General features: G+C 44.6%; 1 protein-coding gene across 3 annotated transcripts in view; it reads right to left on the bottom strand.

The window, feature by feature from the left end:
- Positions 1-12,113, bottom strand: part of NPDC1 (neural proliferation, differentiation and control 1) — a 788,102-nt gene that overhangs the window by 240,210 nt on the left and 535,779 nt on the right. The window contains exon 1 of one of the 3 annotated variants that reach the window (XM_044057823.1): positions 884-1,150. The exons of the other annotated variants lie outside the window; for them this stretch is intronic. Coding sequence (XP_043913758.1) covers positions 884-989 — 106 coding nt within the window. The 5' untranslated portion in view covers positions 990-1,150. Of the gene's footprint in view, positions 1-883; positions 1,151-12,113 lie in introns of those variants that run through there. 3 annotated transcript variants of the gene reach the window in all.

Genomic DNA, 12,113 nt, shown 5'->3' with positions numbered 1-12,113 from the left:
AACTCCTTAAATCACTTACAGCAGGACACTGAAAAGAACTTGTGAACCAGTGTGTTCGCCACAATAGCACATGTTAAGCTAAGATATCAAGATCAGGGCTTTCCATCCTCCAGTTCATTTCTCTACTGAATTTTACTGAATAGATCGACCTTAGAAGCTTATGTTTCCAACATCCACAAATGTACGGATTATATTTTCACCTCCTAAGCACTTTCAGTTTAATCCTGATCCTTACTAGATTTGCACCAGCAGTTTGCAAAGCAGACATCATCAACAGCTGGAAGCCCCTTGGTCAGTGGCAGTTTGTAATTTGTCTTCCTGAATTTCATAGCCTTTTAAACACAGACTCTAGAAATGATCAAAATCCACACCATACATCCCAAGCATTTACAGTTTGTAAATCAGTAGCAACTTTCAAGGCAGATCCTTTCACCAGGGTATCCCATCCAAATCCCCTCCATGCACAAGGAGCACATTAGAAAACTGACTCCATTCACAGAAGCACACTGTAAAAGTGCCCTAGCATCTATCTCACCCCATGAGACAATGACTGTAAATGAACCCCTCTTATGGAACTGACATGTACAAATCACAATGGCATAGATATTATGAGGGTCAGCAAGTGCTGAACTGCAAATCAATGCATATTCATCTGTACTGAAAGTACAAGTTCTGAAGATAATACACAATACAGGCCAGAAAAAATATACTCCGTTATGAAATAAATGTGTTTGAGCCTTCCATCGGTGATGGGAGAAAACAACTCGGCTCCTGTCATTAAAGTCATAGAAATAAACATTTACATACACCTGACTGTAAAATAGCGTTCCTATGCAACACTTGTGACTGTGACTGTACTGCATAAAAAGCAAACAATACTTACCTTTCCTTAGCAAAATCCCATAATGTCTGTAAGGCACAGGTGAACTAAGGCACAGTGATGCTAGAAAACAAAGGCACTTTGGCAGAAACATAACAAGCATCTTCATTTCACAGTGTATGGTACACAAAGATGGATGAGGTAGGAAAAAAGATTAGGTTGTCCAGGTAGGCAGGAAGCAGTTGGACTGAGGTGCTGTAGTTACCGATGCAGTACTAGGAACCAAATACAGTACAATTAGCTTCTCTCAATCTCTGCCGTTTTGTCTGAGAGCTCTGAACTGTGTGGGCTATGGAAATGCAGGCACCCTCCCACACACAAGCCAGCAACAAGGAACCAATCAAGAGATGCAGTGAGCAATACAGCTGGGGACTGAAATAAACACAATGCATGAACATGTGAATATGTCCCCTTGTAATACTGCTCTCTCCAACTCGTTTTCAGCATTCTGGTATAAAGTGCAGGTCTCTTTACGAACAGGGCTAATTGCATGTTGATGACTTCTGATTCAAGTATATTTTTCTTACATAGCAATTTTTCACTACATTTACTACAGTGTTACAGTGATGTGAAGCATCTGTTGACTGATAGTCTTATTACACTGGCTATATTTCTTCTACTTTCAAGCAAAGTTAAGGTAAGATGCACAATCAAAGCAAACATCACATATGATATCAGAAGAAAGTACAGTTGTGTACACTTACCATAAATGTAGATGTCCGAGTGTATTCACTGTTGCAGTCATTACATTTGGGTTATCTGCTTGCAGGTAGCCCTCAGTCGGCCTGATTAACAATGTCTTGGGTCCTGCATCGGTTGCTGTCCCTTCTTCCAATGACGTCAGGTCGTCAAGGGTATAAAACATGCAGCCGACGCCATTACATCAGTTTTTCTTGCCGCAGATGTCAGGTGCCCCCCTAAAGGGAAGCAATTAAATATAAAAGCACAAAGATATACCTCCAACAAAAAAGCAAATACACCAAAAAGGCTTTTAAGCATAGTAAAGGAAAGTAGAGGTATAACCAAAAGAAGATGGGGGCTGGAGGGAGGGTAACCAGGACTGCAACAGTGAATACACTCAAACATCTACATTTATGGTAAGTGTACACAATTGTACTATGTTCTTCGTGTTTCACTGTTGCAGTCATTACATTTGAGTAGATTCCCAAAGCTATGGTTGGGAGGAGGAATTTAGATAGCATTAGGGTCAGCTATAAGGCCCTGCAAGACTGCAGCGGGAAAGCCAGTTCTGGATTTAGAGAAAATTGGTAAATGATAATGCTTGGTGAAAGTATGTACAGAACTCCAGGTAGCAGCTTCTAGGATGTCACTGGTAGGGATGCCTCTGAGAAAGGCTGTAGAGGTGGATGCAGCCCTGGTAAAGTAAGGTCTGATTCCCTGGGGGATAGGTTTTCCATGGTGCTTATAGCAGAAATTAATGCAATGGCTTATCCATTTAGAAATGGTTTGCTTTGAAATAACCTTCCCTTCTGCCCCTGCAGCAAATGCCACCAGCAGTTGTTCAGATTTCCTTTGAGGTTTAGTCCTGTCCAAGTAGAATTTAAGTTGTCTGTGCACATCGAAGGAATGCAGTATCCGTTCCCCTTTATTCTGTGGATTGGGAAATAAGGTTGGCAAATGAATGGACTGATTAAGAGCCACACTGGATACCACCTTGGGCATGAAGGATGGATTGGTTCTGAAGGACACCCTGTCCGCATGAAAGATGATGAAAGGCTCCACTGCCATAAGGGCCTGTAATTCAGATACCCTTCTAGCTGAAGTGATTGCTAAAAGGAAAGCTGTTTTCCAAGAAAGAAATTTTAAGTCTGCAGTAGCAGCTGGCTCGAAAGAAGGCAGAGTTAGTTTCTCCAAGACAAAGTTAAGGTCCCAGGCTGGGGTTGGAGCTCTCCTGGGAGGTCTCAAATTTTTGGCCCCTCTGAGGAACTGCTTGAGCAGTGGATGAGAGAAGAGGGGCGGTTCTATGTTATAATGAGCTGAAATGGCTGAGGTGTGGATTTTAATGGAGGAAAAAGACAGGCCCTTGTGAAGCATCTCAGTTAAGTATTGTAAAATTTGAGGTAAACTGGGCACTGCTGTGCTCATCCCTTGAGACTGGTTCCAGGCACAGAATCTTTTCCATTTTTCCGCATGAGATTATCTAGCACTAGGCCTCATTACCTCTAAAATGATATCCATCACAGGTTTGCTGAAGGATGGTAAAGGAGAGATTAAGTAATTAGCCAGGCTGCAAGGTTCAGTGTTAGAAGCTGAGGGTGCATAATCTGGTTCTCCTGCTCAGACAGCAGGGAAGGGGTCTGAGGCAGGTGCCATGGAGATAACCGTGACACACTGCGCAGGAGGGGGTACCAGTCTTGAGCAATCAAAATCATCCTTGGTTTGTCCTGTTTGATTTTTAGTAGTACTTTGGACAGCAGGGGCAGAGGGGGGAAGGCATAGATTGATAGGTTTTTCCAGCTGAAGGACACAGCATCCACTTTCCAGGCTTGTTTGTGGGGAGTCCTTGTGCAAAATTTGTCCAATTGGTAGTTCTGGGGAGAGGCAAACAGGTCTATATCTGGGCTCCCCCACTTGCTTGTCAACATGTTAAAAATCCTTGGTTCCAGATGTTCATCGTGTTATCCTGCTGCAGTCATCACACTTGGGTTATCCTGTCGTCAGGCAGTCGGCCAGATTTCCAAAGTCTTGGTCTGACATTGGTTGCTGTCGCCTCATCCCTGACGTCAGTGCGCCAGGGGTACATATACTGCAACCGACGCCATTATCTTCAGTCTTTCTTGCCGCGCGGTGCCCGAAGCAGAAGCAGTTCGCAAGTGCCGGTTGGCTGACTCCTGAGATTGTCGAATTCAAATTTCAGACCGAAGTCTTCTATAAAGCTAAGTACCCCGTTGGGGAAACTTTTCTTGCCTCAGACCGATGTCAGAAAAAGTTAACAATAGTATTTCTTGTGGGAAGCAAATACCTCATAAGGATTTTCATTCTTACTGCATACCTTGCCTAGGCCCTGATCACGACGTCACTTCTTGTCGTTTTTGTGCTAGGTTTAATAAGCGTACTATTAAAAGGCGATTTGATTTCGCACGACACTTTTTTGGTAGAAAATTTAACTATAACATGCCGTCGGAGCTACCGACTACCGGCATGCACAAAAAACGCAGGGACAAGGACCGACAGCCAAGGCCTAAACCCGATTCCGAGGACTCGGTTGATCCGGTCTCCGGTTATCAGTGAGGCTCCGACGCAGCCCCTGACTACCGCAGTCCTGGAACCCGAGGCCGCTACGGATATTTTGACGGAATGTACTAGGCCGACGCAGCCTTTTACTTCAAGCCCTTACGACGACATACCTTCTAAGGATGTCGGTGCTTCAGAAACACCATCGGTTTCTGAGGGCGTTTTCAGACCAACGACTCTCACAGTCAAAACGTTTTCTAAGTCTAAGACTCCTTCTAAAGCTAAAAAGACTACACTTCAGTCTCCTGTTCAAGGCCCTATGCCTAAGAAACAGATGCTCAAAATGGCTGAAGATTTGATTTCTCTTATCAGGGGTTCACAGCCTCCTCCTGACAAAAGGCCTAGACAAGAAGAAGATTCTGCTTCTTTCTGAGCAACTGTCTATTTCTTCGGATTCTTCTGAAGACCAAGACTATTCCTACTCTCCTTATGAAGATTCTGATGCTGAGGAATCTATTCCCTCAGCTTCCCCTCCTGAAGACTACTCTTTTGGGGAAACTTTACACACTATGAGGGAACATTTCCACTGGGAAGGTCAGGATTTCTCTGATTCCAAGAAAAGGCTCAGAGAGTTTCTTTTACTCCCCCAACACAGACCTCTAGCCACCCCACCTGTTTTGGATATTGTGGATGATGTCTATTTAGAATCCAGTTTCAACCCAGACTCTCTACCTCCTGCTCTGGCTAAGCCTGACATACTACAGAGTACCGGCTGATTCCCACAAATTTCTTTACAAAAGCCCAGTAGCTGACCCAGAGACTATCTCCCAGGGTCCCAAGGGGGCTAAGGCATCCATGGCTAAAAACCCAGTACCTTCTGAGAGGGACTCAAGAGCACTAGACAGGTGGGGGAAAAAGGTTTACACCTCAGCCACATTAGCTATGAGAGCACTAAATTGCCAATTTCATACGCTCAAGTATCAGCAGTTTCTAATCTCTCAGTTAAAACAAAAGATAGCCTCCCTTCCCCAACAATCTGAATTGAAAGTAGTACAGGATTTGTTGCACGCCACCGAGCAGGTGGGCAAACTTACAATGTGGGTTTGATTCTTTGGAGGCCTCCTGCAGAGCAGCTGTCACTGGATCAGTTATACGTAGGCATGCCTGGTTAAAGGAACAAAGTCTACCTGATCATGTCAAAGCAAAACTACTGGATGCACCCTTACAGCAGGATGTTCTTTTTGGAATTAAAGCAGAAGAAGTGCTAAAGAAAATGGAAGATAAGGCAAAATCAATGCAGACAGTCAAAGATTTCCTACAGGTACAACCCCCTCGCTTCAGCAGAAACTGGCCAACAAAAAATTGGTCCTTTCCAGCCACTGACAGACCTCAGAGGGATAAATACAAGTGCCCAAGGGGCAGAGGACAACCACAAGCCCAGTATAAACCTCGCCAATGGGGCACTCCAACCCAGAAAGGAGGAGAAGACAGGTCTCAACCCACCAGAAGGCAAACTCAATGACTTGCACCTCAACTGGTCAAACAAAGCTCTTTTGTTAGCCCCCTTGGGGGGAAAACTAGCACTTTTTGCAGACAACTGGCACATGGTCACAAAGGACAAATGGGTCCTAGACATAATTTTACGAGGATACAGATTCCACTTTCACACCTTGCCAATGAAAAGAGGAATGCCAAACCTGCCACTAAATCAAAGGGCAGAGGCTCAAAAACAAATTACAGCTCTCATGGCCATGAGAGCCATTCAACGGGTACCGATTCAAGAGCAAGGCCAAGGATTTTACTCAAGGCTCTTTCTAGTACCCAGAAAGGACAATGTTTGGAGACCAATTCTGGATCTTTCAATTCTAAACACTTACCTACAAGTCCCAAAATTCAAGATGCTAACACTACAGCAGCTACTTCCCATGTTGGGCAAGGAAGCATGGCTGGCAACGTTGGACCTCAAGGAGGCATACCTGCATGTCCCTATCAGACAAAGTTGCATAAGATACCTCCGTTTCATTGCAGGTTCAACCCATTACCAATTCTCTGCACTGCCCTTTGGCTTATCTACTGCACCCAGAGTTTTCACAAAATGCCTGGCACCAGTAATTGCATACTGCAGACAAAGAGGAATTCAAATATATCCATACCTGGACGACTGCCTCATCCAAGCAGAAAGAAAAGACATTCTCTTACATCATCTGGCTTTTGTGAAGCATCTACTAAATTGTCTGGGGTACACAGTAAACAAAAAGAAGTCAAAACTAGTACCCTCACAAAAAATGACATTCCTGGGTGCCAGCTTGGACACAATGGCCCAGAAGACTTATCTTACACCAGACAAACAACTACAACTGACTCAATATTTCAAGACAATGGCAACAAAGACCCAATTAACTGCAAGAAAAATTCTGCAGGCTTTGGGCTTCATGGCATCTTGCATTCTGATAATACCATTTGCAAAACTGCATATGAGGAAATTACAGTGGTACCTAAAAAGTGTATGGTCTCAACACAGCCACAGCTTGGACACAGTGATATCTCTCATTCCCTGCCTTCAACAGGAATTTCTATGGTGGGCACAGGCATGTCACCTCAACAAGGGTCAGCCTTTCACCTTGCCCCCAACCAGGCAAACTATCACAACAGACGCCTCAGACTATGCCTGGGGGCACACATGGCAGGGCAATGCATTCAAGGCCTATGGACTGCAGAACAAAGAAAACTGCACATAAATCAAAAAGAGATGCTAGCTGTACAGAAAGCTCTGACAGTCTTCAAGGATCTTCTACATCCAGGACAACTTGCAATAAAGACGGACAACACCACAGTAATGTGGTACATAGACAAACAAGGGGGCACACATTCCTACCCTCTTTGCAGACAAGCAATAATCTTATGGAACACAGCTCTGGCCTACCTAGTCCAGTTACAAGCTCAATTCTTGCCAGGACAGAAAAACACATTGGCAGACGACCTAAGCAGAAACATCAAAGATCCCCATGAGTGGAAGCTAGACCCACAAATATTTACAATGATAACTCAAAAATGGGGCCTACCAAATATAGACCTGTTTACCAGTCCTCAAAACTACCAACTGACAAAATTTTGTACAAGGACATTCCACCATCAAGCTTGGAAAGTGGACGATCTCTCCTTCAATTGGAAAAACCTGACAGGATATGCCTTTCCTCCATTACCTCTTCTCACAAGGGTTCTTTTGAAGATCAAAAAGGAGAAACCTTGACTGATTCTCATAGCCCCAGACTGGCCACGCCAGCACTGGTACCCGCTATTGAAGAATATGGCTCACAGCCCACCATGGATATTGTCTCAAATACCTCATTTGCTCACGCAGCAAAACAAACAGATTCTACACAGCCAGCTAAAAACCTTACACCTGGCTGCATGGCGAATCTTTTAAACATTCAAACAGCCCCTCTTTCACAAGCAGTTCTCGATGTTATTCTGGAAGCCAGGAGGCCAAGCACCAGGAAGGCTTACTCGGACAAATGGAAAAGGTTTTCTGCCTGGAACCAAGCTAAAGGCCAAGACACAACTCAGCCTCATATGCCTCACATTCTGCAGTACTTAGCAGAGATGTTGCACAAAGGACTTTCCTTCTCCTCTATTAAAATCCATGCTTCAGCTATTTCAGCTCACTATGACACGAATCCACCTTTATTTTCACATCCTCTTCTAAAGCAGTTCCTCAGAGGGGCAAAAAACATTAGACCACCTAGAAGAGCTCCTACACCAACATGGGACCTCAACTTTGTTCTGGAAAAACTAACGTTACCTCCTTTTGAACCAGCTTTCTCTGCAGACCTTCAGTTCCTATCTTGGAAGACTGCCCTGCTCCTGGCAATAACTTCTGCTAGGAGAGTCTCAGAATTACAGGCACTAATGGCAGTGGAACCTTTCCTCATTTTCCATCAAGACAGAGTTTCTCTACGAACTAATCCTTCCTTCATGCCTAAGGTGGTTTCCAGTGTAGCTTTAAATCAAACCATCCATCTACCCACCTTCTTTCCCAATCCACAGAACAAAGGTGAGAAACTCTTGCATTCCTTGGACATTCACAGGCAGCTTCGTTACTACTTGGACAAAACTAAGGCTTTCAGAAAAACTGACCATCTCTTTGTATCCTATGCTACAGCTTCTCAAGGGAGGGCTATGTCCAAACAAATCATTTCTAAATGGATAGGCCATTGCATGCGGTTCTGTTATACCCATCATGGGAAACCAGTTCCTACTACCATTAGATCCCACTCTACCAGGGCAACAGCTACCTCTACAGCCTTTCTCAGAGGGGTCCCTACCAAGGAAATTTTAGAAGCTGCAACTTGGAGTTCAGTACACACCTTCACCAAACACTATCACCTACCTCTTTATTTTAAGTCCAGGGCAGGCTTCGCCACTGCAATTCTGCAGGGCCTCATTGCCTCCACTAACCCTCTATGATACCTCCACCCTGACTTAGCTTTGGGACTCAACCCAAGTGTGATGACTGCAGCAGGGTAACACGATGAACATAGTACAGTTTTGTACCTACCATAAATGTAGATGTTCGAGTGTTCACCCTGCTGCAGTCCAGGTTACCCTCCCTCCAACCCTCTGATCTTTTGGCTAAATCTCTACTATACCTTACTGATGTATTTGCTTATAGCTGAAGGGATTTTGTGTTTGTACAGTGTTCACACCATTTGGTACTAATTTTGATCACCTCTTTGGGGGCACCTGACATCTGGGGCAAAAAAACTGAAGATAATGGCGTCGGTTGCAGTATATGTACCCCTGGCATACTGATGTCAGGGATGAGGCGACAGCAGCCAACGTTGGACCAAGACTTTGGAAATCCGTCTGACTGTGGGACCGCCTGACGACAGGATAACCCAAGTGTAATGACTGCAGCAGGGTGAACACTCGAACATCTACATTTATGGTAGGTACAAAACTGTACTTTTCCACTCGTGTGGGTCCATGAGGTTTCTGCTTGGTCCGTCTGCCAGTGTATTTAATTTTCCTGGCAGGAATTGAGCTTGTAGGTGCACTTGGTAGCTCAAGGCTGTGTTCCACAATGCCATGGCTAGTCTGCAGAGGGGGTAAGAATGTGTACCCCCCTGCACTTTAATGTACCACGTAACAGTGGTGTTGTCCATCTTTACCATTAGTTGTCCTGGAAGCATGTGGTCCTTGAAGGCTGTCAGAGCATTCTGTACAGCTAACATTTCTTTTTGATTGATATGCAGGTGCATTTGTCTTGGGTTCCATTTGCCCTGAATGCACTTCCCTGCCAGGTGAGCCCCCCCATGCATAGTCTGATGCATCTGTTGTTAGGATTTAGGCAGCAGGGGGTGGTGTGAAAGGTAGCCCCTTGTTTTGGTGGCAGGCCACTGCCCACCAAAGGAACACTAGGCGTAGGCAAGGTATGATAGGAATCATTGTTTCCAAGTCTTGAGAATGTTGACACCATAGGCATTTTAGATACCACTGTAGTTTCCTCATATGCAGTCTTGCATATGGAATTAGAAGAATGCAGGAGGCCATGAACCCCAAGACTTGCAGTATTTGTCTTGTGGATAGCAGGGATTTTGTGGCCACTTGTTTGAAGTAGTTTGTCAGATGAATTTATTTCTCTGGCATGAGGTAAGCCATCTGGGAAGTTGTATTCAAGCTTGCTCCCAGGAATATAATTTGTTGACAGGGTACCAGGTGTGATTTCTTTTCATTTATGGTGGACCCCAGACAAGTTAGAACCCTTTGTACAAAGGCCAGATGATTCAAAAGTATTTCCTGGCTTTCTGCCTGAATTAGACAATCGTCCAGGTATGGGTATATTTGAATATTTCTTTTCCTGCAATAACTGGAGCTAGGCACTTTGTGAATACCCTGGGTGCAGTAGATAAGCCAAAGGGCAGTGCAGAGAACTGATAGTGCGTGTAGTCTGCTTTGAAGCATGGGGTATCTTCTGCAAGATTCCCTGACTGGGATGTGCAGGTATGCTTCTTTTAAATCTAGTGTTGCCAACCAGGCATTTTTGCCTAGCATAGGAAGTAATTGGTGAAGAGTCAGCATCTTGAATTTTGGAATCTCCACAAAGGTGTTTAGAGTAGACAGGTCCAGGATAGGACGCCATGAATTGCCTTTTCTGGGTACCAGAAAAAGTCTCGAGTAGAAACCTTGTCCCTTTTCCTCTTCTGGTACCAGCTGAATAGCCCCCGTGCTTAAGAGAGAAAGTACTTGTTTTTGGGCCTCTGCCCACTGATTTGGGGGTAGGTCTGGCCAACCGCTTGGTGTTGGCAACGTGTGGAAGTGATATCTGTATCCCTGGGACACTATATTTAAAACTCATTTGTCCTGAGTAATGAGTTCCCAATTCTTTGCATGAAGAGCAATCTTTCCCCCCAAAGGGGCAGTCAGTTGATAAGTGCTTGAAAATTTTAAAAAGAAGTCACTGAGACAGTTTACCATGGGGGGAGGGGGTCTTATTATTCCCAGATTTGGAAGTGGAGGCCCCCCCACTGCTTAATTCTGTGTGTCCCCTGGGACTGAAACCTGGGGTTTTTGCTGTGTCTGGGTTTGGCTTGAGAAGACCTGGAAGGGGCTGGAAAGAACCAATTCTTAGAGGGGCCAGTGCCTACTGAATCTGGAAGGCTGAACTTGTAAAAAAGCTAAATCTATGCGAACTGTTAAAGATTTATTTTCCATCTTTTTAAGAACTTCCTCAGCCTTGTTGCCAAACAGGCCGTCCTGATTTAAAGCAGCATCCAACAATTTAGCTTTAACATGATCAGGCAAAGATTGCTCCTTGAGCCAAACATGCCTTCTGAGCACAGACCCAGTAATAGCAGCCCTGCAAGAGGCCTTTAATGAATCAAAATCACATTGCAAAGCATGTTTAGCAGAATGCATTAAATCCTGCAATTCTTTATTTTCCACACAGTCAGGAATCAACATAATTTTCTGTTTAAGCAGTCCAGTAACATGTTGCTGATATTTTAACATATGAAACTGGCAGTTTAAAGCCTTAATGGCCAAGGTTGCAGAAGTGTAAACCTTCTTACCCCATCTATCCAGCGCCCTGGAGTCTCTATCAGAAGGGGTAGGATTTTTAGCAGTAGAAGCTTTAATGCCCTTGGGACCCTGTGAAATAGTCTCTGGATCTGCAATAGGATTTTTAAAAAGGAACTTGTGGGACTCAGGAACCCTGTAGTATCTGTCAGGTTTTCTGGGGGCAGGAGGCAGAGAATCAGGGGCCAAACTAGATTCCGAAAAAGCATCATCAACAATGTCTAGTACAGGAGGAATAGCTAAAGGCCTATGCTGAGGTAAGAGAAGGAAATCCCTAAGCCTCTTTTTTGAATCAGAAAAATCCTGGCTTTCCCAGTGGAAATGCTCCCTTACAGTATGTAAGGTTTCCCCAAAAGAAAAATCCTCAGGAGGGGAAGCAAAGGGAATGGAATCCTCTGCATCAGAATCTTCATACGTAGATAAGGGCAAATCCTGATCATCAGAAGAATCAGAAAAAACAGAACCCTGATCAGAAGATTCATAATCAACTTCAGTCCTAGGCCTCTTAGAAGGGGGGGAGGGTTGGCGACCCCTGATTAGAGTTATTAGATCTTCAGCCATTCTTATCATTTGTTTTTTAGGCATAGAGGCCTGAGCATGTGGCCTGGGCGTCATTTTTTTAGGCATGGATCGAGATTTAGGCCTAAGTAAAGAAGGAGGCATCAGTTTAATATGCAGGTCCGTAGGCCTGAATACACTCTCAGAAGCCGGTGCCTGCACAGGAGCTCCGGACCCATCCAAGGTAGAGACATCTGCGGGTTCCACAGTTGAAGCATCTCACAGCATACCGGACTCTGAATGGGTCTCAGTAGAGGCCTGCGAATCAGAAGTAGCAGGTATCAGGGGCTGCGAAAGCGCCTCACTGAGTACCGATGAACTGGTGACTGGCTTAGGAGAAGCATCTTCGGCAGTTTTGGACCTTAGCGGCCTGTCTCTGTCTTTATCTTTGCGTTTTTTCGGA

The sequence above is a fragment of the Protopterus annectens genome, chromosome 16.part0, assembly GCF_019279795.1.
Source record: "Protopterus annectens isolate FY-2018-M chromosome 16.part0, PAN1.0, whole genome shotgun sequence".
NCBI lineage: Eukaryota > Metazoa > Chordata > Ceratodontiformes > Protopteridae > Protopterus > Protopterus annectens.
The sequence above is the reverse complement of the archived record's forward strand: the minus strand, read 5'-3'. Positions and strand labels throughout refer to the sequence as shown.